This window comes from Mus musculus, chromosome Y (assembly GCF_000001635.26).
Source record: "Mus musculus strain C57BL/6J chromosome Y, GRCm38.p6 C57BL/6J".
Lineage (NCBI taxonomy): Eukaryota > Metazoa > Chordata > Mammalia > Rodentia > Muridae > Mus > Mus musculus.
In genome coordinates, this window is record NC_000087.7 from 912,982 (window position 1) to 940,417 (window position 27,436).

Here is a 27,436-nt window from a genome sequence, read left to right on the forward strand (position 1 = left end):
GAACACACAAGACTCTAGAACTAACTGGATGATATGGGTGATATTAACAACAGAAGTTATAGTTCTAGACTGTGAATCAAGTGCATGCAGGGAGAATAGGTAGAGTTGGTTGGAGTGAGAGTTGTAGAGGACCAATATTGTCTAGGTTCCTCAGCTAGGATTGGAAATACACAAGGACTGTCACAGTGGATGAGATGAACTGCACATGATAGAGCTTCCTGCCCTATCCAGATGTGCAGGAAATAGTACAGTGGGTCATTGTGTTCCAAAGACTAGTCAGGAGGGTTGGAAGAGCTGCTGCTTTAGTCCTCTCTCGTAGAGTAGGGAGGTCCTGGGGTGGGGGTGGGGATGGGGGTCATTGGCTAGCAAATTCTGATGTTTTCTTAGAGAATTGACCAGAGGCCTGTAGCAGAGGTGAGAGTAGCTAGTTGTGGTGAATGAATGGGAATTGGGGAGGAGTCTAGGTTTCCTGGCTAGGGAAAGGGGCAAGCAGGTCTTTTTGTGGGAGGTAGGTTAGGTTAGCTATACAAGTGCAAGTTAGCTTTATGGAAGAGACCCAGTGAATTTTATGTCATTGAATATTTTCCTTTACTTTTTGCTGTGTGAGACAGGGTTATAATATAACCCTGGCTAGCCTAGCTATATATCTAAATAGAGTCTTGAATTTCTGATCATTCTACTTACATCTCAAGTGTTAGAATTTTAAGTGTGCATGGACATACTTTGTTTATGTAGTGCTGAGGAGAGAACTCAGGGTTTCAAGAATGATAAGTAAACATCTTGCCAACTGAGCTACATTTTGAATTCCACTACTGAATTTTCTAAAATAATACTTCATTGTTGCTTTCTGAACATCTTAAATATGATCTACTTATTAATGTGTTGTTATGATTACTTATATACTGTTGTGTTTTCTATCAGATAGGATATTTTAGAGTTTTCATATTGTATGGTTATAGAAATTCAGAATCAGTAGCAAGAAACCTGGGGTAGGTATATAGAGGAACCAATTCCTTACATATTTACTTTGTTTTCCCTGGCAGATGAATTCATATGTTTGCCGAATATGCTCTCGTGGGGATGAAGTCGATAAGTTTCTGCTCTGTGATGGCTGCAGTGATAATTACCACATCTTTTGCCTATTGCCACCGCTTTCTGAAGTCCCCAAGGGAGTATGGAGATGCCCGAAGTGTATCTTAGCAGTAAGATTTGTCCATCTTAGACAGTTTAATCATAACCTAGTCAATTTCTTTTATCTATCCTTTTGGACTGAAATGGACTAAAGTTAGTAGAGAAGACTTGATTAGCTTATAGTAAGAATAATTGGACAGAATAAGTAAAAGATGGTAATGATTTACATGCAGTACATAAAATCATAATTTATAAATTGTGAAAATGTTAGCTAAAAGGAAAAAATTATTTAATGAATATTGAAACAACTTTAAAATGTTTAAAAATGTAGTTTTTAATGTAAAATACTGAATGCAGCTTAAAACCTGCTTTCTTTTTTTCTTTTTCTTCATTAATTTATTTATTTACTTTATATCCCAGTTGGAGCCTACAATCCCTCCTCTCCTCCCAGTCCCATTCATTCTCACAAACCCCTCTCTCCAAATCCCTCTCTCCTCAGAGATGGGAAGTCCCCATGGTATCATGCCAACTTTGGAACATCCAAATGTAGTAGGACTAAGCATATCCTCTCCCACTGTCCTATAAGGCAGCCCAGATAGGAGAAGGGGATGAAAAGGCAGCAACAGAATCAGAAAGAGGCCTCACTCTAGTTTTTTAGGGAACCTACATGAAGACCAAGCTGCACTTCTGCTACATATATGTAAGGGCCTAAATCTAGCTCCTGTATGCTCTTTGCTTGGTGGTTCGGTTTCTGGGAATCCCTATGTGCCCAGATTAGTTTTCTAATCTGTGCCCAGCAGGTTTTCTTGTGGTGTCCTTAACCTCTCCAGCTCTCTGTCCTATTCCCCACTCTTCAACAAGACTTCTAAAACTCTACCTAGTATTTGGCTGTGGTCCTCTGCATCTGTTTCCATCCGATACTAGATGAAGCCTCTCAGGAGACATTTATACCAGTTTACAAGCATAGCAAAATATCATTAATAGTGTCAGGGCTTCTCTCCCATGGGATGGGTCTCAAGTTAACTCAGTCATTGTTTGGCTGTCCCCTCAATCTCTGTTCCATCTTTATCCCTGCACATTTTGTGGGCAGGACAAATTTTGGGTTGAAGGTTTTGTGAGTGGTTTAGTGTTTCATCCCTCCACTTGAGGTTCTGCCTGGCTACATATAGGAGGTAAGCACTTCAATCTCCATACCCCCAGCTGCTAGAAGTCTCAGATAAGGTCACCCCCATAGACTCCCGGAGTCTCCCTTATTTCAGGTCTCCTGCTTATCCCAGAGATGCCAATCCAGTGATTTCCATTCTTCCAGTCCTCTCTTCACACCTGATCCCCATCCACGGTCCCCTCCCTATCCTTTCTCCTACCCATCCCTTTATTCACATCTGATGTCTATTTTTATTTCCCCTTCTGAGTGAAATTCAAGCATCCTCCTTTGGGCCCTCTTTGTTACTTAGTTTTCTTTAGTTCTATGGGATACAGTATGTACTTAATGGCTAATATTCACTTATAAGTGAATATATATCGTTATATGTCCTTCTGTGTCTGGATTATTTCACTCAAGATGTTTTCTATTTTCCATCCATTTGCCTGCAAATTTCATGATGTCTTTGTTTTTAATAGCTACACAGTACTATTTAATAGTTACACAATAGTATTCTATTGTGTAAATTCTTTAACCATTCTTCAGTTGAGGGACATCTAGATTGTTTCCAGTTTTTGGAATTCTAGTTATTACAAATAAAGGTATTATGAACATAGTTGAACATGTGTACCTGTAGTATAGTGGAACATCTTTTCGGTGTATGCCCAGGAGTGGTATAGCTGGGTCTTGACATAGAAATAATCCCAATTTTCTGAGGAATCACCAGATTGATTTCCAGAATGGTTGTACCAGCTTGCAAGGCCACCAGCAGTGGAGGAGTGTTGCTCTTTCTCCACATCCTTGTCGGCATCTGCTGTCACCTGAATTTTTGATCTTAGCCATTCTGACTGGTGTGTGGTGGAATCTCAGATTCATTTTGATTTTCATTTCTCTAATCACTAAGGACTTTGGACATTTTTTAAGTGCTTCTCACCCATTCGAGATTGCTTTGTTGTGCAATCTCTGTTTAGCTCGTTGTATCCCATTTATTAATTGCGTTATTTGGTTTGTTGGAGTCTAACTTCTTGAGTTCTTTATGTACTTTGGATATTAGCCCTCTATAGAATATAGGGTTAGTGAAGATCTTTTCCCAATCTATTGGTTGCCAGTTTGTCGTATTGACAATGACCTTTGCCTTACAGAAGTTTCATGAAAACATTTTTATCAAATGTTGATCTTAGAGTGTGAACCATTTGTATTCTCTTCAGGAACTTTTCTCCTCTGCCAGTGTGTTCAAGGCAGCTCTTAGTTTCTTTTCTATTAGATTTAGTGTGTCTGATTTTTTAAGTTTTGGGGTTTGGTTTTTGTTGTTGTTGTTGTTTGTTTTGTTTTGTTTTCACCTTTTGCTTTCACTTTACTGAAATTTTTTCTTCTTTTTCCTTTCCAGGAGTGTAAGAGTCCCCCTGAAGCTTTTGGCTTTGAGCAGGCTACACAGGAGTATACTTTGCAGAGTTTTGGTGAGATGGCTGACTCCTTCAAGGCTGACTACTTCAACATGCCTGTGCATGTATGTGACTGAATGATTAATGTATCCTAGTCTTATGAAAGCAAATACCAGTGAACCATGGCTATCTTTTCACCTATTCTCATAGATGGTACCTACAGAAGTTGTGGAAAAGGAATTCTGGAGGCTGGTGAGCAGCATTGAGGAGGATGTGACAGTTGAATATGGAGCAGACATTCACTCCAAAGAATTTGGCAGTGGGTTTCCTGTCAACAATAGCAAATGGGACTTATCTCCTGAAGAAAAGGTAGTATATCTATTAATATCTACTAAAATATGAATAGGAAAAGTCATATTAGCACTCAAAATCTTCTGTTCTTTGGTTTTTTCATATTGTATTATTCCTATCTGAGACATAACTACATAAGTATGTCACTAATACAATTTTCATATGCCTGTTACTGTCCCTTTTTTTCCTGGTGTATCTAGACAGTAAAATACTTTATCAGTTAAGCAGTTACAATATTAACCTTTCTTTAAATATAAATATTAAAACTTTGCCCTTTTCATTCATATGGTCAAACTTTGTTGATTTATACTGCTTCTCCTTTATTAAAAATAGATTGTTTTCTCATACAAATATATCCTTATTACATTTTTACATTTTCCCCTCTCTCTACTCCCAAGTCCCTTCCCAGGTCCCCTCACCTCTAAATCTACTCCATTTCTGTCTCTGATTAGAAAAGAACAGGCTTCTAAGAGATAATAACCAAACATGATAAAATAAGATATAATAAAACAAAAAACATTATGTAGAAGTCAGACAAACAACCCCATGGAAGGAAAAGAGTCCCAAGAGGAGATACACTTGTTCATGTACTGAGGAGACCAATAAAAATAGTAAACTGAAAGCTGTGTGTGTGTGTGCATATATATATATAGAGGGGGGGGGGACCTAGTGTAGATCTGAGAAGGCCCATGGTTACTGTTTAAGTCTTAGTGATACATATGAGCCTTCCTCAGTTGTTTTAGAGGACCTTATTCTTCTTGTGTCCTCTGTCCCCTCTATTTCTAACACTTACTCCTCCTCCTCTTCCACCACTTACACATGGTTCCCTAAGCTCTAAGGGGAGGAATTTGGTGGAGAAATCCCATTTAGGTCTGGGTGTTTCAAGTGTCTGCCTGCCTACCTGCCTGACTGACTGCCTTTCTGTCTGTCTGTCTCTCCCTCCCATTCCCCTTCCCTTTCTCCCTCCCATTCCCCTTCCCTCTCTCCCTCCTTTTTTCCTCCTTTTTTCCCCTCCTTCTATGTCTCTCTTTCTCTCTCTGATATCCCATTTAGAGATGAGTATTTCAAGGTATCTCTCTCCCTCTCTGTATAATATCTGACTGTGAGTCTCTGTATTTCATCCAATTTACTGCAGGAGGAAGCTTCTCTGATGATAGATAGCTATCTAGTCTCTGGTTCTTGATCACTCAACGTCTGTTATGAATGGCTTCCATTTTAGGGAAGAACCTTAAGTCAAATCATGTATTTTTTTGTTGGTTATTCCTACAAGGTTCATGCCACTTTTGCACTAACATATTTTACAGGCAGGACTACTCTGTTGATCAAAGGATTTGTGGCTGCATTGGTATTTACATTTCTTCTTTAGCAGCCTGCAAAGAACCTTTTCATATCAAAACTTCAGAATGTAAGAGTGAATGTTCTGTGTAAATACCAGGCCAATTTCTTCATGTTCAATAAGTTGTATGGGTGTTGATTTCAGCAGTAGGGCCATGCTGTCAGCTTATGGAGAGTATCTATTGTTAAGACAACCAGGCTGGATTGTTTGGGGATTTTCATGGTATCCCTTTACTAACTAAATTGGATGGAGCCCAATATCAGTACTAGAAGCTTCATTTGGTGACAAGAGATGACCAGTTGGGACTCCATCTCCCTCATTATTTAAAGACCTTATTAGGATAGTATTCATATATTTTATGGAGTTTCTACTTACACATGATTTTCATAACTGTCAGATGCCCTGCAGTTTTAGCTGTTTCTCTCTACATTTCTTCCCTCAATCCCATCTCCTCTCTCCCTCTCCACCTGAACCTCTGCTTCCTGCCACTAGAGTCTTTCTACTCTCAACCCAGCCAGGCTGAGTCCATGCATAAAATGTATTCTATTTCCTGTTGCCCAAGAGATTCATGTGTTTTCTCTTCTTGTTTTAAAAATACCTATTATCAGCCGGGTCTTTAATCCCAGCACTTGGGAGGCAGAGGCAGGCTAATTCGAGGCCAGGCCAGCCTGATCTACAGAGTGAGTTCCAGGACAGCACACCGAGAAACCCTGTCACGAAAAACCAAAAAAAAAAAAAAAAAAAACCCAGAAAGATGCCACAAACAAAGTAGCCAATATAATGTAAGGAAAAAAATACCTATTATCTTTTGGTCTAGGTATTCTAGCTTGGATATCATTTACTTAATATCTCATAGCCAATTATGACCTTACTCCTTGTGATAAGGGTTATCTCCCTTGATTATTTGTTTGTTTGTTTGTTTATTATTTAGTTCCATCATTTCTATGAATATATTATACCATTTTTCTTCATTCATCCCAACATCAGTTTCCCCTTCCTCCACTCCTCCTAGTTCCCCCTCTTTATCCCAATTCCCTCTACACCCACTACTCTTTTGTTATTGTTATTGTTTTTACTTTGTTTTGTTTTCAAACAAAACATTGGGCCTCACATTTATATCACCCAAAGACAGTAAAACAAGTTACAGTAGGACTAGATACACTTTTATCAAAATTGGATCAGGCAACCTCAGTAGGAGGAAAAGAGGACCAAGAGTGGGTGAATGAGTAAGAGATGATTGCCCTCCTTCCCATTGTTGGGAATCTCACAAGAACATCAAAGGGACACAAACCACAGCACTTAAGCAGAAGATCTAGTATGCAGGGTCCAGGAGTGTACCTTCAGTGTCTGTGAGTCCCTCTGAGCCCTGCTTAGTTTATTCTGTGGGCCTTGTTCTCCTGGTGTGCTTGACCCCTCTGGCTCCTACAAACCTTCCTTCCCCCTCTTCCAAAGGATTCCTGTGGCTCCCCCTAATTTTTGGTGGTGGGACTCTGCATCTGCTCTCATCTGTTGCTAGATGACTCCTCTTTGATAATAACCCCAAAACTCTGTCAGGACCAAGTAAGTAGCTCCAGTGTCCAAGAGGAAGGAGATGGGCGGCCCACATACCATGATAGCTACATGGAGCTCCCTGCTAGTGATGGCCGAGGTCAGGTCAAGGGAGCTTCGGCCCCTTCAGTCATCTATAAGCAAGCCTAAGAGGTAGTGTGGAGGGTTACCTGGGAGTAGTGTCTCTCTGTACTGCAAGACGTGAGGGCAGTCGACAGCTCAATGTCCCTCCTGATAGCTCCTAGGACATGGCCCCCTTGGCTTGCCAGGGGTAGGGCAAGCCCTTACCCAATGACCTTATTGAGCACATCTGTAGCAAGGGCCTGGTGGTCTCAGAGCCCTTACTTACTTAAGGTGGTCTTAGAATCCAGGAGTCTGGGATAGTAGCTGAGGCTGGTATTTTTGTTTTCAGGCAGAAGGGATAGGTAGGACTTCCAGTTCCCAGCAGAAAAAGGAGACACAGGGAAAGAGAGGGACCTTTTCTGCCAGTCTTTGGAAGGAGACTCATGCAACAATTAGATAAGATTTCGGGGAACCTAGAACCTGTGCCACCCAAGGATAGCCAAAGAGGTGGGTAGAGGTTAGCTGATAGGAGCCATTAAGCTTAGGCAGAAAGAGAGATTAGGATAATAAATTGTCAAGGGCACACATTTTTCAAGCAGGAAGTTTATGAGCCTAGCAGTTGTGCTAGAAGGTAAATTCTAAATTAATAAAGCTGTCTGAGTGTTTTTTATCCATGGAGCAGAGGTGATTAGGAAGAGAAGCTGGGTTGGTGCTGACAGCTTGGCAGAGCTAAGCCAGGAAGAACAAAAGGGAACCAGGAGAGGCCAGAGTACTGGCAGTAGTTCTAGGGTCACAGCTCCTGGGAAAGCCAGTATCGTGATTTTAAAACTACACACAGCATGTTTCCATTGGTTATTGGACAAAACCTGTTTCACAGAAGTTATGCTTGGCTCCATCCTGCAAGAATAATAGAATATCATTTATAGTGTCAGGAATACGCTACCTCTCATGGCATTGGTCTCCGATTGGGCCAATCATTGGTTGGCCATTCCCTCTATTGCTACTCTATCTTTTATTCCTGTACATCTTGTAGGCAAGAAAGATTCTGGACTCTTAATATATATATATATATATTGAACAGTAATTCATATAAAATGACCATTTTTATATTAAGATTAAATAATAATTACTATATATGTTGATTATTAAACTTCAGTTAGAATATCTTAGACAAAACAGGTAAAAAAAAAAAACAAATGGGATAAAATAGCTTAACACTAGCATTTAGAAAGAGTTCTTACTGGGTCATATGAACCTTCATTTGCATTATTACTTTTAACATGATTATACTTTTGTAGAAAAGAAAAATTACATTTACAAATCATACATATACTTCCAAAGCAACTACAAATTATGGGGTGCATTATATTCTGAGAACACAGATATTTTTGTCTGTAGATCTGGCTCATTTTACCTTTCTTAGTCCAATCTCACTCCCTACCTACAATGTAATTCTGTGACTCAACAGGAATATGCTGCTTGTGGTTGGAATCTCAATGTGATGCCAGTGCTGGATCAGTCTGTTCTCTGCCACATCAATGCAGACATCTCAGGCATGAAAGTGCCCTGGTTATATGTGGGCATGGTGTTTTCAGCATTTTGTTGGCATATTGAGGATCACTGGAGTTATTCCATTAACTACCTGCACTGGTGAGTGATACACCAATAACTAGAATGTATCAAGACACTTATTATGTACAGGAATGCATGCAAACTTTATATATCTCTTTTCTCTGGCAGGGGTGAACCAAAGACCTGGTATGGAGTACCTTCGCTAGCAGCAGAACACTTAGAGGATGTAATGAAGAGACTTACACCAGAGTTGTTTGACAGCCAACCTGACCTCCTGCACCAACTTGTCACTCTGATGAATCCTAACACTCTCATGTCACATGGAGTGCCAGTGAGTATCTGGAAATGAGGCTCAAGGGGAAAATGCAGCTTTTTCAAAATATGTGCATGTGCACACAGAAAGGAATGTTTTTTCTGACTATTGACAGACCATCACATATGTAGTTCTCTTACAGTGCTTCTAGCAAAGTTATAGAAAAAAGAAAAAACAGAAATAGGATTGTTATGTAACAGCATAAAAAGATCTTAAAAACCTAGTCTAGAACCAGTATTGTTTTAAAATTACTGAGCATAAGTTCTAACCTCATCTGGGGATACTGAAATTGCATTATAGATTTGGGAAATTTAATTATTTTATATTTTTTACAAGATAAGTTTATGGAAAAGGAAGTGCTTTATTTTGCAACATTTGTACTTTTTCTAATTCAAATTTTCAGCTCTTTGTTTTTTCTCTCTGTACAAATATGTAACTATTTCTTAGTTTCTTTATCTGAACATAATGAACTTAGAACTTCTAATGCTCACTCTTGTTCTGATATTTTCTGGTATTTCACATGTTTTGTTTTTTAATATTACCCCCATTTCAAAAGAAAAAAATATTACTGAATATCAGCTATCCAGGCATGTAATTTTAAATTTGTCTTGCTTCATCATTCTGGTAACAACATTTATAAATTTTTTCATATATATACTTAGCACACGCTTCCAAGGTTGGAATTTTTAAAAGTTTGTAGTTAAATTTTTATCAGTTTACTAATTATGTAAAGGTAACATTTTATTATGTTTTCATATTCAACTTTATCATTTAATGTATCAGCCATTCTATCAGACCCTCTTGACCTTTATATGCTGTGACAGGTTTTACTTTTTTTGATACTACTAGAGTCATCTGCCTTTATTTCATCACTAGTCTTATAGTGTACTTGTGACTTTGTATTAGAGATGCTAGTTTTGGTTTGTTGGTTTTCTTACCTATTGTTAGATCTATTTGATGGTCATCTTTGTCTTGTTTGTTTGTTTGTTTTTTGAGAAAGTGATCCTACTAAGAAAAGGATCTACCATCATACCACTGTATTAATTATACAACAACTCTCCATGCACAAGAACACCTCACAAAAGATTCTTAGTTAAGTCAGGTATTGTGACATATGCTTATGATTCTAAATTTCAGCACTCTAAAGAACACAATTTAGATGTCTTTGTGGACAACAGAGACACTATAACACATATAAAAAGTAAAAAGCAAAAAAATCCAAATTAAAATAAATAAAATTATAAAAAAATGAAAAACAACAATTGCCCATGAAGTGAAATGTTCATTACAGTCAAGAACTTTTTTGAGTAAGAGGAATTAGCAGTTGTCTTTGTAACAAGTTGGTCAAAGGATCAAAGGTATAAAACAAACAGAAAGACCCAATACCTAGAAAACTATGGTTGCCATCAGTATCTCTGTGAATTCACTGTCTTCCCAGTTCTTAAAAACATATTCTTAAAGTAGGTGATTTATTATGGATAACTAGCTTCTCTTGTTATAACTTCAATCCTTATTAAAGAATATGTCAGTAGTCATTGCTTTTTGTGGATACATAATACTGGAGTATTATGTATTGTATATGGAGTATTGTATAGAGATTCATATTTTCTTTACACATAAGTTGATGAACACTCTGCTGATTTACTTTCAGCTGTGGTGAATGATTCTACTTTCAACACTTGTTTACAAATATCTGTTCAAATCTTTGTTTTCAGTTGTTTGGTGTATACTCAAGTATTATTACATAATCAATGCACAGTTCTCTCACATTTTGAGAAACTAACATGCTACAGCAGCTTCATGACCATTTCCAATTCCTGCTAGCTGTGTATATATATATCCCTAATGTTTCCATATTCATATGACACGTTTTCTGTTTGTTTTGATGACTAAGACTTGTGTTCTCTGTATTTTTTTCAGTTGTGAAAAATTGACTTCATAATGTCATTCATATTTTGACTTTCATTTTACTAATAACTAATTGTGTGGGACACCTCATTTGTTTGATAAACCTTGTAAAATTTTATTTTCTTTTTATGTGTCTTATTGAGCTTTGTTTATCTAACAGTACAATGGATTCTCTTAAAGAAAATCTGACTTTTCATTTGAGTCATAATCTCTGTTTTGAGAAATGATTTAAGTGTGGATTTAAAATTACTTTAGCTATTACCACCTGCATGAACAGAATGTGAAAGTCAAAGAAATGAGGGCTTAAAATTTTATCACCTGATTTTTGTTTTTGTTTTTGTTTGTTTTGTTTTTTGAGGATTTTTTGGCTAAGAATCTTTTTGATATTGTATTTTCTTTTCTTTGAATTCTGCATCATTTTTTTAATAGATTCTTCTGAGTATATCACATTTAGTCTTCACAATCTTGTTTTCTTTCTTCACTTATACATTTGAAGATAGTCTATTGCAGGATTTTCCCTATCCAGTTACATTAGTGCAGAGGAGATCTGTGACTGGACAGGGAAAAGGGAGGTGAAGCTAAGAGTTGCATAGAGAGGGAGCATCTCAGGATAGGAGGAGAAGGAAGATGGCTGTGGACATGAACCCACGTGGCGTTTACTAGCCACAAGTAGCAATGATTTCATAAAGCTAGAAATACTGGGAAAAAGCCTTTTATCATTATCAGTTGGCTCTGAAATTATTGTATTGGCATTTTATAAATTGTGATTTTATTGATACATAAATCTGATTTATTAATTAAGCTCTAAGGGTCTTGATTTTACTGCGTTACTTGGTATGGTGATGTAGAACCGTGAGGTTGGTGGTTGCATTTAGTTACTGGAATGTGGGATCGCTGATTACATGGGTTTATGGCTGAGGAAGTACTAGTGGCTCCTGGGACAAGCCAGCCAGGTGCTGTAGGGGATAGCTGGAGAGACAGCAGGCTTGTTTTTTTTTTTTTTTTTTTTTTAAATCAAAGAAACTGATATTTAAATTTATTTGCCAACAGTGAAGAGAGTTATAGAAACACAGACAGTTATTAGTTAAGTCTTCTTTAAGAATATAAAGCATCTGGGCTGGAGAGATGGCTCAGCGGTTAAGAGCATTGACTGCTCTTCCAGAGGTCCTGAGTTCAATTTCCAGCAACCATATGGTGGCTCACAACCATCTGTAATGAGCTCTCATGCTACAGTGTGTGTGTCTGAAGATGGCTACAGTGTACTCATATAAATAAGTAAACCTAAGAAAAAAGAATATTAAAGAATGCATCTATAACTACATGTTTTTTACATATACATTTATACACATATAACAAACCTAGTTAATAAGACACTAATCATGATTATCAAGTATGAAGCATTTTTATCAGTTAGCTTACAGTAATCAGTGTTTCTTTTTTTTATTTCCATTTTTATTAGGTATTTAGCTCATTTACATTTCCAATGCTATACTAAAAGTCCCCCATACCCACCCACCCCCACTCCACTACCCACCCACTCCCCCTTTTTGGCCCTGGCGTTCCCCTGTACTGGGGCATATAAAGTTTGCGTGTCCAATGGGCCTCTCTTTCCAGTGATGGCCGACTAGGCCATCTTTTGATACATATGCAGCTAGAGTCAAGAGCTCCGGGGTACTGGTTAGTTCATAATGTTGTTCCACCTATAGGGTTGCAGATCCCTTTAGCTCCTTGGGTACTTTCTCTAGCTCCTCCATTGGGAGCCCTGTGATCCATTCATTAGCTGACTGTGAGCATCCACTTCTGTGTTTGCTAGGCCCCGGCATAGTCTCACAAGAGACAGCTACATCTGGATCCTTTCGATAAAATCTTGCTAGTATATACAATGGTGTCAGCGTTTGGATGCTGATTATGGGGTGGATCCCTGGATATGGCAGTCTCTACATGGTCCATCCTTTCATCTCAGCTCCAAACTTTGTCTTTGTAACTCCTTCCATGGGTGTTTTGTTCCCAATTCTAAGGAGGGCATAGTGTCCACACTTCAGTCTTCATTCTTCTTGAGTTTCATGTGTTTAGCAAATTGTATCTTATATCTTGGGTATCCTAGGTTTGGGGCTAATATCCACTTATCAGTGAGCACATATTGTGTGAGTTCCTTTATGAATGTGTTACCTCACTCAGGATGATGCCCTCCAGGTCCATCCATTTGCCTAGGAATTTCATAAATTCATTCTTTTTAATAGCTGAGTAGTACTCCATTGTGTAGATGTACCACATTTTCTGTATCCATTCCTCTGTTGAGGGGCATCTGGGTTCTTTCCAGCTTCTGGCTATTATAAATAAGGCTGCTATGAACATAGTGGAGCATGTGTCCTTCTTACCAGTTGGGGCATCTTCTGGATATATGCCCAGGAGAGGTATTGCTGGATCCTCCGGTAGTACTATGTCCAATTTTCTGAGGAACCACCAGACTGATTTCCAGAGTGGTTGTACAAGCCTGCAATCCCACCAACAATGGAGGAGTGTTCCTCTTTCTCCACATCCACGCCAGCATCTGCTGTCACCTGAATTTTTGATCTTAGCCATTCTGACTGGTGTGAGGTGGAATCTCAGGGTTGTTTTGATTTGCATTTCCCTGATGATTAAGGATGTTGAACATTTTTTCAGGTGCTTCTCCGCCATTCGGTATTCCTCAGGTGAGAATTCTTTGTTCAGTTCTGAGCCCCATTTTTTAATGGGGTTATTTGATTTTCTGAAGTCCACCTTCTTGAGTTCTTTATATATGTTGGATATTAGTCCCCTATCTGATTTAGGATAGGTAAAGATCCTTTCCCAATCTGTTGGTGGTCTTTTTGTCTTATTGACGGTGTCTTTTGCCTTGCAGAAACTTTGGAGTTTCATTAGGTCCCATTTGTCAATTCTCGATCTTACAGCACAAGCCATTGCTGTTCTGTTCAGGAATTTTTCCCCTGTGCCCATATCTTCAAGGCTTTTCCCCACTTTCTCCTCTATAAGTTTCAGTGTCTCTGGTTTTATGTGAAGTTCCTTGATCCACTTAGATTTGACCTTAGTACAAGGGGATAAGTATGGATCGATTCGCATTCTTCTACACGATAACAACCAGTTGTGCCAGCAGCAGGCTTGTTTTTTAATATTTCTCGCAACAATAGTCTTTTACTTCTAATCTTTCTTAAGTCCATAAATGAATTTGGTGGTATTCATAAGTTCATATTTGTTGTTATTTCTGACATATACTACTTCTGATTTTTCTTCTGTATTTCAGGTTGTTCGTACAAACCAGTGTGCAGGGGAATTTGTCATTACTTTTCCCCGTGCTTACCACAGTGGCTTTAACCAAGGCTATAACTTTGCTGAGGCAGTGAACTTTTGCACTGCCGATTGGGTAAGTCTGGGATATGGTGGACCTGCAGGTAAAACTGTATAAAGAATATGAGTAGGGGTTATTTTGGAGAAAACTATGCTTTCCAGGTAGCCATGTAGAATCTCGAACACACTTACAGCTACCTGTTGGACGCCAGTGTATTGAACACTACCGCCGACTCCGGCGCTATTGTGTCTTCTCCCATGAAGAACTTATCTGCAAGATGGCTGCATTTCCAGAGAAGTTGGATCTAAATCTAGCAGTGGCAGTTCACAAGGAGATGTTCATTATGGTACAGGAGGAGCGACGCCTACGAAAGACCTTGTTGGAGAAGGTGGGTGGTAGAAACCAACGCTAAGGACTCATCAAGTATACACTATGTTAGAGACACAGACAAATATTGAGTAAGCACTGTATGCCTTCTCTTAATTCATGCTATTGGAAATGTAAGGGCAAAGACTATGTGTTTATGTGTTTTTCTTCCAATTTCTCTACAGCTATCCTTACAAGCTTAAGCCCACAGCAGGGCTCAGTATTGGCTGTGGTGGGGTGTCCAGAACACTGCTCCTAGTCTTTACAGTATATGTGGGTTGAACACCCCCAGGGCATCACGGAAGCTGAGCGAGAGGCTTTTGAGCTACTCCCAGATGATGAGCGTCAGTGCATCAAGTGTAAGACCACGTGTTTCCTATCAGCCTTGGCCTGTTATGACTGTCCAGATAGTCTTGTCTGCCTTTCCCATATCAATGATCTGTGCAAGTGCTCAAGGAATCGACAGTACTTACGGTGAGTATGGGTCTTACATGAAAGAGATAGAGGAAATACAGATATGGCCCATATATTCTTTTCTTGTTCTTCCTCTAGGTACAGGTACACATTGGATGAACTGCCTGCTATGCTACAAAAGCTGAAGATTCGAGCTGAGTCATTTGACAACTGGGCCAACAAAGTACAAGCAGCCCTAGAGGTGGAGGATGGTCGGAAACGGAGTAAGTAATAAAAATTGAAGAACCTTTAAGCTATGATCAGTTATTTGTTTATTATTGACTTACTTTCTTCAATATTCTAGAAAACTATCTTCTGGTAACACTCTATTGGAACTTTGACTCTTTTTTTTTTTTTTTTTTTAAGGTTTTGAAGAGCTAAGAGCATTGGAATCTGAGGCTCGTGATAGACGATTTCCTAATAGTGAGCTGCTTCAGCGATTGAAGAAATGCCTAACTGAAGCAGAGGCTTGTATTTCCCAAGTTCTTGGACTGATCAGTAACTCAGAGGACAGGTATGTTAGAAAAGCAAGCAAAAGTGATTGGGAACTTAGTTCAGTGGTAGAATGTTTGCCCAGCAAATGCCAGACCCTGGGATGTCATGAGCTTTTCAAGAATAAAAGAGGGAGTAAAAAAGCAGACAAAAGTAAGTGACTATATAAAAATAAATAACCAAAAAAATAAAATCTGTGTAGGCTAAAATAGAATCCTTGTTGTAAAAATTTGTATGTTGTATATACCCATTTGGAATTCAAAGCTTACATAGACTTCTCATTTTAAGAGGGAGCATCTCTGGGCTAGAGAGATGAATCATCTTTAAGAGGGCTTCCTAGCTTGTTAGAGGTCTAGTTCCCAGTAAATAAATGGCTTATAACTGCTTATATCTCCAGCTTCAGAAGATAGGACACACTATCTGGACCACAGACATACACATGGCATATTCTGTTGCTCTAATTCCCATACAAGTTTTTAAAATAAGATGCCCAATATTGGGCAAATACAATGAGGATTAGGACATAATGGAACAAAGTGCAGTATGAACTAGGAATTACTGTAGTGGGTATTTTCAAATATATTTTAAAACATTACTGTGCATGGCTGTGAAGACAATATATGCCCTACATGTTAGCAAATCTTACAGAATTGTTAAGATCAGAATTACTTGTGTAAGTGGGTTTTTTTACTAACCATAATATCATTCAGGAGAAACACACCTACCCCATCACATACCCTTAGTGGAGAAGAAGATAATTTGAATCCCAGGCATAATCAAATTAGGATGGTGCTTAGCTTTAAAAATTTTTTATTAAGATATGGTTATATCATGGAGGTACCCTTTCCAAGACCCTACTCCTACTCCTTTTCAAATTCATGACCTTCTGTTCTTTAATTATTATTGTTACATGTACACATGAACACACATAGACACACACACAAATAAATAGATAAATGCAATCTACTAGATCTATTTAGTATTGCTTTTGTCTACATGGTTTTAGAGCTGACTGCTAGGGATTTGGTTCAGTGGGTCAATTTCTGGACCAGATTATCTATTCTTTTCTCAGTGGTCTTTTATTTATCATATCCCTTCATCTAAGTATGAAGTCCCTAATATTATGTCTATTGGTAGCAAGTCTTACTTAGGCAGCCATCTGTACTGTCATGGTGTTATGGTACCAGGGCAAAACTTCTGTTGTTTCTAGAAACAAAATCTTGCAGCAGACTTTTTGGTCATTTTGCTCTTATAATATTTCTATCCCCTCTTGCATGATGTTCCCTGAGCTTTAGGTGCAGATATTATGCTGTAGATATATTTGTAGTAATTGGATACCACTTGTTCTTTGTATTTTGGCCAGTTATGGTTTGAGTAATGGTCTCTAACTACTGCTTAGTGATGCATCTTTAATGCAGGGCCAGAGCTACACTTATTAATAGGTATATGTGGGTATTTAGGGAAAAAAAATTATCTGTGCTCAATAGTTTTGCCTGGATTCTAGGGCTAAAGAAAAAACCTGCTTCCCTGGGATTCTTTAACTTTTTTTATGGTAAACTGTATCTGGCTTAAGACTGTCCTTTCTTATCTTAGTAAACAACTAACTGAAAAGCCTGGAGCTGTAGGCTCTGACTTTATAATGCTAATTAGTACTGAGTAGGTAACTTTCTAGTTGAATTTTAAGTAGGGCGTTGGAACTCTGGCTAAGTTTGACTGAACAAATTTGAAATACACTATATTAAGGATAACACTAAGTTAATATTCCTCCGCATTTTTGGATGATAGGTGGGAAACAAGAAGGGGTACGACCGGCTCTGTAGTACAAGGCCAAATGGCTTTTTTATTTGGGTGGGAGGCAGTGAAGGGCTTGCCCTTTCAACAGTACGGTCTCCAATCTCTCTCCCCCTATTAATTAAGTTAAATAAGACAACGCTTAACTGAGGTGATTAAATGATTTTTTTCATCCGTAGATGAGTGGGCTTTTAACCTTGGCTTGGGTGGACATTGACCTGATTTTTCCCGTGGGTACTGTTAAGACCCACACCTGTGGCTCTTGGTATTTTTGGGGGAGGGGAGGCAGAGCCGAAAATATTTTTGGTTTTTAGCCAAAATTTGATATCAACCTCCTTCAAACCGAGTTTATCTCACAGGAAACTCAGAAATGGTCAAGCTGGACCTTCTCCTGCAGTAGCTCTCTGTACCAAGCGATACCCATACTGAATTTGTATGATCACAAACCAGTATGCACAGTTCTGAGTGCTGTGCAGCTCTTAAAGGAGAATTATCAACCTCAGATTTAGCAAGGCCTAAGCAATAATTATGTCATTAGTAACACCACGACTTGTGGCTAAAATAGGAGCTGGAAGTCGTTTCACCTCATCCCTGTATTTTTCACAGCCTAAGGAGCTAAGGACACCTTGCAGTAACAGCAAGGGTGAAAAGCCAGAGGCCAGCTAAGGGACTAAGCCTGTCTATTAAAATAAAAACTAATTTTTATTAATATAGAAATATCTACTTTTTTAGCCCTCTAGTAAAACCTAAATTTTAAATTAGACTGAAGGCCAAGTGCTGGAATGTCCTTGGAATGGAGATAGCAGCTGCCACCTGTGTGCTCCACCTGTGTGTTCGGGGGGGGGGGGGGGGGGGGAGGGAAGGGATGCACATCTGCTGGTCCAGCTGGAGAATGTTGATTAATCTTGCTTGAAAAACAAAAGCTTGACAGTGAGAAAGTAAGAAAGCAGAAATTCTTTTGGGGAAGTCCAGGTACTTTATTTAAATGTAAATTGTAAAGCTGAGGTTAATCTCTAGCCTCTTGTCCGGTAACAGGCTCTGAGAGTAGCAGGAGAATAGCTTTTTTGGGAGCTTTCGCTCTCAGCTGAATTTTAAGCACAAAAGGAATTTTAGTCTTTAGAATGATACTTACGAGAAGAGTCAGAATCTGTGTTCATCTGACGAATTAATCTCTCTGGCAGCCACCGCGCTCTATCTTTATTTTGTGAAAAAACACAAACTGAGCCCCTACCCCAAATTAGAGCTGGATCTGGACCCTTTTATTCATTAGTCAGGGGGTCCTAGCATTTTAAAGCATGCATTATTTCCTCGTTTTCTTGAGAACATTGCTTGCGCGTGGGTTTCCTGCGAGATCTCGCAGGAAGGCCCGATGTCTGTGCAAAGGCGGACATATCCCGCCAAATTTGTCTGTCCCTTATGTGGTTGAATCGCAGCTCGGCAGATTGCGTTAGCATTTTCATAAGCCAATTGTATAACGAAAGGACTTCTCGTGTCCGGACTTTTAAGGATTTTACTAGCTGAAATCAATAGCCTGTCCACAAAGTCCTGATATGGTTCATCAGAACTCTGTCGAATGTTAGCTAAACTTTCATCAATATCTCCTTTGACTGGCAACCTTTTCCAAGTATGGCGTGCGGCCGTTGCAATTTGCGTGTACACTGTAACAGGAAAATCAATCTGATTTGTCTATCTCTCATATGGACCCTCTCTTAAAAGCATGTTGTTATTTCAGTCTGAATTACCAGCCTGAGCATTAGAAGCAGCAGTTTTCTTACTGGCGTCTCGCCATTCAGAATCTCAAAGCAAAAAATCTCCTCTTGACAGGGTAGCCTTAGAAAGAGTCTTTCAATCTAAAGGGGTTAAGTGTGACTCCACAACTGTGTCCAGTAATGCTTGAGTGAATGGGGCTGAAGGGCCATATTGTACAACAGCTGCCTTTAACTCTTTTAACAACTTGAAATCCAAGGTCTGGTAATGTCTGGCCCTAGTATCTTGTTGATCAACTACCTCGACCACAGGAAAGGCTAGCGTATTAGACATATTTTGTCCTTTCCCACGAGCCTGACTCACAACCTTTTCTAGCGGCACCTGGGGAACTACAGAAGAGTTACTCTTCTCCGCTTTTGACATCTTTTTTGGTTCCTGAAGCACATTAGTCAGCCTCTGAAGTTTAATCTCAAACTCTAACTCGCTTAGTCGTGTGTCCCTGTTCAGGCACCAAAATGTTGCGGCTGCCAGCAGCTCGCAACGTGAACGGTTCGACTGATATGGCTACTCGAGCTGTAAGAGAGGAATCTAGACGGGGCGAAAGAAGAAACGGAGCTAAGAAAAATTCATTCTGATCAAAGCTCAAATTTTATTGTTGTGACACTAGTTATGAAGGAAGGGGGAGGGGACCTGATTCCCGCCGAATAATCTCTGGTCCAGTAGAAAGGTGAGCACGTGTGTGGCTCCGCAGGTTTTAGCAGTGGGCGTGGCAGAACGAATGAGCAGGAAGCTCCACCCCTGAGCAAGAAGGTTTCAGGCTGGGGGAGGGGAGACTACACTTAGAATGCACGTAAGCTTACACTGGTTCATGAAAATAGAAATAGTCCACTCTAGTCTAGTATCCGTATTACCATTGCTGAGTATAACATCCCCCTTGTTTAGCAGTCATGTATGTATATATGTAAATCCAAAACGCTGCCTGCCGCCCCTCACAGACTCTCCCATTTGTCTACCCATTTCCAATGAGAATGTGGGCCCCCATCTCCCAGAGTATCCCCTACCCTGGTATATGAAGTCTCTGCAGGATTAGGTTCATCCTCTCCCACTGAGGTCAGACAATGCAGTCCATTTGGGGAGCAGATACCACAGTTAGACTACAGCTTTAAGGAAAAGCCTCCACTCTAGTTGTTGGTGACCCACTTGGAGAAGGAGCTGCATATCAGCTGCAGATGTGGGGGGAGGTGCAGAGGTAGGTAGTTGATGGCTCAGCCTTTGAAAGCTTCTAGGGGTCCAAGTGAGTTGGCTGTGTTGGTCTTTCTGTGGAGTTTCTATCCTTTCGGGGCATTCAGTACCTCCCATCCCCCCAAATCCCCAACTCTTCCATAAGAGTCTTTGACCTTCGTCCAATGTTTAGTTGTGGATAGCTGCATCTGTTTCAGCCAGTTGCAGATAGAACCTCTCAGAAGACAGTTGTGGGAACTAGCCTTGAACACGTTGGCACAAGGGAAAATTGGTACAGAACGCCAGTAGCTCAAACTCTAAGATCAACAGTTGACAAATGGGACCTCAAGAAAGTGAAAAGCTTCTGTAAGGGCAAAGGATACTGTCAGTAGGACAGAATGGCAGCTTACAGATTGGGAAAAGACTTTCACTAACCCTACATCCAACAGAAGGCTAATATCCAAAATATATAAAGAACTGAAGAAGTTGTTTAGCAATCTTTAACTCTAATTAGGCAGATATTGGTTCCCACCAAAATATAAGTATGACTTTTGCACCTGGATGTGGATTGAACTCAGATTCTCATGCTTCTGAGGCAAAATCTTAGTGATCTAGTTCCACCCTTTTCAATCATTAATAAAGAAAATTCATAAAGGCTTATCTATAGGTAGATCTTACAGAGACCTTTTTCTCAATAGAGAATCCATCTTCCAAATTACTCTAAGTTCTGTTAAGTAACATAAAACTAGCCAGGTCACCAGACATGTTTGTTTGTTTGTTTGTTTGTTTGTTTTTCCTTTAGGAACTTTCTGTTCACTTCCACAGCATATTTTTTTAGAAGAGAATTTTGCTACTTGATTATAGCTTTTATAGTTTTTTTGTATAGTCCACACACTATCTTTCAGTTGTGTACCTTGCAAGTATGTGGGCTGCCTCTTCACTGGCTAGAGAAACTTTACATTCATAAATTCTATATTTTAGTTGTCGATTTTATTTCTTGTGCTAATAAAGACCATATAACAATGTTTTTACATGTTATATAAGTTAAAATGAACTTTTTACTTCTTTCTAAGAATGATGGGTTGTCAGGTTTGATGTTAAGATTTTTCATTTATATCCACATGAGCTTTTTAAATTGTGAGAGGTAAGTAAGTATTGTAGAAAAATTTAACCTCAATCCAGAGTAAAAGTCACCATGAATTAAGAGTGAAAAAATAAAACAAAGCGCTGTGAGGGCTGGCCAATTTGAGTTAAAAACAGTCCAAATAAAACATAATAAGTAATAACTTGGGGATATCTATAAAAAATTAAGTCTAATAACATAGAGGATATCTAAATATCTCCCCAGCTCTTATGCTGTTTAAAGACTTATTGTATATAATAATGTTTTCTATATTTTATTTAAAAACTAAATGATCAAGATGGGTTAGAAGCTGTGGATTGAGATTAAAATTTTCTACAACAGTTGAAGCTTACTTTCACTTTTCTTTATGTTGAATTATGTTTTCCAACACCGTTTTCTGAAGATGCACTCTTTTGTCATGGACAAAAATCAGGTAGTTATTTTTATAGACTTAGTGTTCGTGTTCTCTGTTGAATTTCACTGATATATTTGTTTGGTTTTGCCAGCACCCTACTATTTTCATTTTTATGGCTCTACATAACATGAAATTAGGTACTGTGTTGCCACATAGAGATTAATTTCTGTTTACTTTTGCTTTGGGTATCCTTAATCCACTTTCTGTGTATCTGTAAAAATTTTTGGATTAGTTTTTCTCCATCTGTGAACAATGGCTTTGGAATTTTTGAGTTTCCTCAAATTTTTGTTACAGACTCCTTTTGGTTATGTGTTTAGATTTCATCCCAAAGTGTGTGTGTGTGTGTGTGTGTGTGTGTGTGTGTGTGTGTGTGTGTGTGTGTGTGTTGTGTTTTTGTGTTACCTTGTACTTGTGTTTTCTTAAGCATCACTCAAGCATTTAGTCTCCTTAAGTATTTTTTTCTTAATTTCATCACGTTGTTTGTGTATTTTCTAAACTTCTTGAGTAACTTTAATGAATGTATGTTTATTCTCTTAAATTCTGTGTCCTAGCATTCACATTGACAAGCATTTCTACAGGTCTGGTAGGATTTAAAGTGAATATAGTGGCCTGATTTTTCACATTATTGATATTCTTGCAATGAGATCTGGGCATGTGGACCTCATTTGCTAGTTTTGTGTTTGCTGAGTCGGAGAAGAAGAGAAGGTATTAGGTAGAATTGAGTCTAGAGGTTTGAAATGAAGTCAGGAGGGAAGATGGGACAGGATATGTTTCTTGTTCCAAGCCAGCAGTGTGGGGTAAGGTTGAATATGATGTGGAAGAGTCCTGTGACTTTGGAGGAATCCTGGACAGATCCTAGCTTACACCTAGAGCTCTGCAGTGAAAGCAGAGATGCCAGACTAGACTGTTACAACACTTGTAGCATCCAGGCTAAATCTAGTAGGTTACACAAACTGTCTGGATGGGGTAGTCAGGGGCATTCACCAAGCTACACTCTAAAGGAGGAAAAGTGAGAAGTCGGGGGGAACTACTAGGGTAGTAAAGGTAGACCAAAAGGGACCTTGAAGGTGGTTTCAGGTAGGGTTGATCCTCATAAAGCCTAGAGCTTAGCTGTACTGTGGGCAGGAACGGTCAGAGTGGGTCATGAAGTGTGGTATCCTAAAGATGCTTAGAAGTTGGGTGCAACAGAGGTAACCAGACTAGACCAGGACACTGGCTGTGGGATCCAAGCTACACTGGCAAGTTTTAGGAAAATAATGATCAAGTGGTTAGGGATACTCACCAAGCTACACTCAGGAAGAGGATGTGGGAAGCCTTAGTATGCAGTAGGATGATGATAAAGGTGTCATTCCTTCAATTTTAATAGATAGTTTGATTGATAGTTGTAATCTTCAGAATTCTTCTTTATATTTAACTTGACTCTTATTTTACTTTTTGTAACCTTTCCTTATTCCTCATTTTCATATTTTAATGATAATATATCATGGGGAGGTATTTTGTTTTATGTTATTTTTCTCTTTGGTGTTCTATAAGGTTTTTGTACATGGGCAAGCATCTCTTCCTTAGAATTGGAAAACTTCCGTGATTTTACTTAAAATGAATTCTATGTCTTTGCTATAGTATTTTCTATGTCATATATGTATGTATGTATACACACACATACATACATACATACATACATACATACATACATACATACATACATACATACACATATATATACACACACACACATATATATACACATATAAAGAGAGGGGGGTGTCTTTTATATTGCTTCTGAGCCTTCAAATTTTTTTCATGTAGTTTTACTTTTTTTGTTTCTTTGTTTGTTTGTTTTTGTTTGTTGAGACAGGGTTTCTTTGTGTAGCCCTGGCTGTCCTGGAACTCACTCTGTAGACCAGGCTGGCCTCAAACTCAGAAATCCACCTGCCTCTGCCTCCCAAGTGCTGGGATTAAAGGCATGGGCTACCACTGCCCGGCTACATATTTATTTTTTAACTTTAATTATATGATCTCTACAAAGATGTTTTACCCGTGAAATGTGTCTTCTTTATCTTTTGTTTTGTCTAGTTGATTCTTAATTTTAGAAGAGGGACTTCAAAGGTGTAATATTTTGTTTTGTCTAGGTGATTCTTAATTTTAGAAGAGGGGCTTTCAAAGATGTAATACAAAGGAGAAATACAGAGTTCAAGTTTGTATTTTATAGAAAGGCATTGGCAGGTTTACTAAATACAACCTCCTTTCTTCCTACAGGTTACAAACACCGCAAATCACCCTTACTGAACTACAGCTTCTTCTCAAACAGATGGGCACTCTGCCCTGTACCATGCATCAGATTGATGAAGTTAAGGTGAAGAGCAGCTGGGGATAGTGAAATTATTCTTAAAAGGAGATTAATGAAGGGAATCTCAAAGTAATTAGGGAATCATAAGAACATGATTGCTAACCCCTTCCTCCTGTTTTGTTTTTTGTTTGGGGTGGTTGGTTGGTTGGTTGGTTGGTTGGTTGGTTGGTTGGTTGGTTTTTTTGTTTATTTTTGCCCTGGTTTATTTCAGTTACACTCAACAAGCATTTACTGAAAGATTTAAGCTTGAATACAGAGGGTCAGTATTAGTCAGGGTTCTCCAAAGGAATCAAAAAGAGTTCTCTACAGGACGAATGGGGGTAGTGTATAATGTGGTGTGAGTAGTCCAATAGTGGTTGATTCCTGATAGAAAGTCCATGAACTAGTAGTTAAAGAACCCCTTATAAACTCAGGTTCATTCCTACCATCAGCGACAAAAGATTGCCCTTATACTTTTAGTGTTATACTATAAGAAGATATTCTCTAAATAAACATCATATTAAAGATACTCAGCAGGTATCTGCTACTCATGTCAGGCTGACTCTTGCTACTAGAAGATGGAAAAAGGTTTTCCTTTTTCACTTTCAAGAGGCTTTTTCCAGTGATAAGATTATATTAAGTAATTCAGAAAATTAGATTGAAATCAGATTATTAAAGAGAACATGGAGTATTTTGACAAAGTATCTCATATTAAAGAGAGCATAGGGTATTCTGAAGAAAAAAAATGGAGGGTGAAGATAAATTAATAAAAATCTGTTAAAAGGAATTATAGATTGATTATTTAGATAGATTTTTTATTATTATTTGGATAGCTAAAATCTTCATTTTTATTCTAAAATTTTGCAGGATGTTCTTCAACAGGTGGAATCATACCAAATTGAGACCCGTGAGGCTCTAACTTCACTGCCTTACAGTTTAGAAATACTTCAGTCCCTGATGGAAAAGGGTCAGCAGCTTCGTGTGGAAGTGCCTGAAGCTCATCAACTTGAAGAGCTGTTGGAGCAGGCACAATGGCTAGATCAAGTGAAGCAGGCCCTGGCTCCCTCAGGCCAGAGGCACTCTTTGGTTATCATGAAGAAGCTTTTAGTTATGGGAACCAAGGTAGCCTCCAGCCCTTCTGTGAACAAAGCTCGAGCAGAGTTACAAGAACTGCTGACTATTGCAGAATGTTGGGAGGAAAAGGCCCATTTTTGCTTAAAAGCTAGGTAAAGAATAACCTCTTCCCATTTGTATTTTCCTTGTGGCCTTTATTGAGTCTGCTTCAGAGTATAATTTTCATTAGATATTTTAGGAATCAGTACCTTAGCATCCCACGTTAACCTAGTCCTATGTATGTAAAATGCCAAACCTTTAAGTTTTTTTTTTAATTAAAAATTCTATACACTATATTTGATCACATAAGGAGATCTTTCTAGCACTTGTTACTTTCCTATATACTCAACTTTGTAATTTCTCTTTTTCCCTCTCTTAAAAAAACAAAAATCAAATTTTCAGACTTAAAATAAGAAAATCAATAAGATGAAAGACAATAAAATAAAACATACACACACAAAAACATGAAGTCCATTTTGTGTTAGAGAGTACTAAGAAAAGGGTCTGACCAGGATGGTGGCCAGTACATCAAGGGATACTTGAGTGGAGAAAAGCAATTCTTTTTCTCCCAGCACATATCAATTACAATAAGCCTTCTGGTTAAAGATGGTAATTTGTGTCAACTTTACTCTCTCAGCAGTGGGATTTTGCCTCATTTGAACTTATATAGGTCACGTGTTTAGTGTAAGAACCTATATGGGTTCACATGTGTACCAGTCCAGAAGACACTTTTCTTGGAGCCATCCTCTATCTCAGCCCACCTTTTCTGCAAATATTCCTGAACCTTAAGCAGAGGGATTTGATTAAATAATCACATTTTAGGCTGAGTGCTAGATCCAAAAGTTCTCATTCTCTGCAATAGTTCAGTTGTAAGTCTATGTTAATTCTCATCTACTGCAAGAAGTTCTCTGATGAAAGTTCAACAATGTTAATTCCTATCTACTGCAAGAAGAAGCTTCTCTGATGAAAGTTGAACAGTGCTGTGATCTGTAGTTACACCAGAATGTCATTGGGAGTCATTTTATTGCTATGTTTCTTTAACAGACTAATAGTACCCTTGTTCCCACAGTGACCTAATGAGACATCTTATGACACCAAGTGGAGCATCAAGTCCTAGAAATAAGTTATATCTTGTTGAGTTACTGGCTCAAGGAGTCCTTTGGTTCCCAAACTCCCAAGTCACATGCTTTAGCCTAAACTATTGGTTACTCTACATTACCTTGATAAAGATATATGCTTACATAATCAAACAGAAAGAAATTGATCTGGTCTCCAACTAGAAGCTTTACCCACTACAGATTACATTCATGTACAGATGGTATACTTCACTCTAATTGAGGAGAAAGATAATTATCAGTATCACCCAGGTGCAAACCTGAATGCAAGATATTGGTGCAATAGTGATGTAAATGTATGAGAGTAACCAACCACTTAACTTGGATTTATAGCCCATTCAGGAGATGAGACCCATACATGACATCTCTAAAATAGCCAAGGACCTGAAAGTCATAGGCTTGGGAGAAATCTTCTAGTACTTTAATGAAAAAATTGTCAATGTATTCCTTGGCTGAGTTTGTTCTCAGATTATCAACATTATTATTGCAATATATAGGTCACCACTGTATCTTACTAAGACTTAGAGCATTATTCTTCACTTGCTTTATCAAAGTTTTACTGCTTATACTTTTAGCAAGAAACCTAGGCCTATACACACACAACTATAATATTAAATACAAATTTCTTTTCACCATTACTTTTAGCCAAAAGCATTCTCCAGCCACTTTGGAAGTTATAATACGTGAGGCAGAAAACATCCCTGTCTACCTACCTAACATCCAGTCTCTGAAGGAAGCTCTGACTAAGGCACAGGCTTGGATTGCTGATGTGAATGAGATTCAAGTGAGGATCATGATTTTTTTTTCTTCTCCTCCTGCTGTTCTTCCTCCTCTTTCATCTTCCTTTTAGATTGATTGATTATGTATGCAGTGCTCTGCCTGCCTGTATACCTGCAGACCAGAAGAGGGCACCAGACATCATTACAAATGGTTGTGAGCCAACATGTGGTTGCTGGGAATTGAACTCAGGTCCTCTGGAAGGACAGCTAGTAACTCTTAACCCCTGAGCCATCATCTCTCCAGCCCCCAGAGGATCACATTTCTTACTTTGCTACACAACCTACAAGGTGAAGAGAGACCATTCTATTTCAATTTTATATAGAGTTGGGTTTGTGGGAGGAATTGAAGATGGAAATTTAGCTAAGTTAAGGTAATCAGGATAAAAAAACAAGGAATGAAGGGATGATTTGGGCTCAAACACAGAAAGAGTTTGGCCAAACAAGAGTAAAGAAGCAAGTGATTAG

At 38.6% G+C, this 27,436-nt stretch overlaps 1 protein-coding gene across 6 annotated transcripts in view; it reads left to right on the forward strand.

Moving 5' to 3' along the window:
• The window catches only part of Kdm5d (lysine (K)-specific demethylase 5D), a 46,248-nt gene that overhangs the window by 15,416 nt on the left and 3,396 nt on the right, over nucleotides 1-27,436 (forward strand). For 3 of the 6 annotated variants that reach the window (XM_011248580.2, XM_030251562.1, NM_011419.3), the window contains 13 exons: nucleotides 1,044-1,202; nucleotides 3,660-3,779; nucleotides 3,865-4,023; nucleotides 8,421-8,602; nucleotides 8,693-8,855; nucleotides 14,026-14,145; nucleotides 14,264-14,458; nucleotides 14,729-14,910; nucleotides 14,989-15,113; nucleotides 15,256-15,403; nucleotides 23,895-23,991; nucleotides 24,832-25,190; nucleotides 26,838-26,976. In XM_011248580.2, coding sequence (XP_011246882.1) covers nucleotides 1,044-1,202; nucleotides 3,660-3,779; nucleotides 3,865-4,023; nucleotides 8,421-8,602; nucleotides 8,693-8,855; nucleotides 14,026-14,145; nucleotides 14,264-14,458; nucleotides 14,729-14,910; nucleotides 14,989-15,113; nucleotides 15,256-15,403; nucleotides 23,895-23,991; nucleotides 24,832-25,190; nucleotides 26,838-26,976 — 2,148 coding nt within the window. Of the gene's footprint in view, nucleotides 1-1,043; nucleotides 1,203-3,659; nucleotides 3,780-3,864; nucleotides 4,024-8,420; nucleotides 8,603-8,692; nucleotides 8,856-14,025; nucleotides 14,146-14,231; nucleotides 14,459-14,621; nucleotides 14,911-14,988; nucleotides 15,114-15,255; nucleotides 15,404-23,894; nucleotides 23,992-24,831; nucleotides 25,191-26,837; nucleotides 26,977-27,436 lie in introns of those variants that run through there. The other 3 variants (XR_003953250.1, XM_006531578.3, XM_017318684.2) reach the window with 2 other exon arrangements.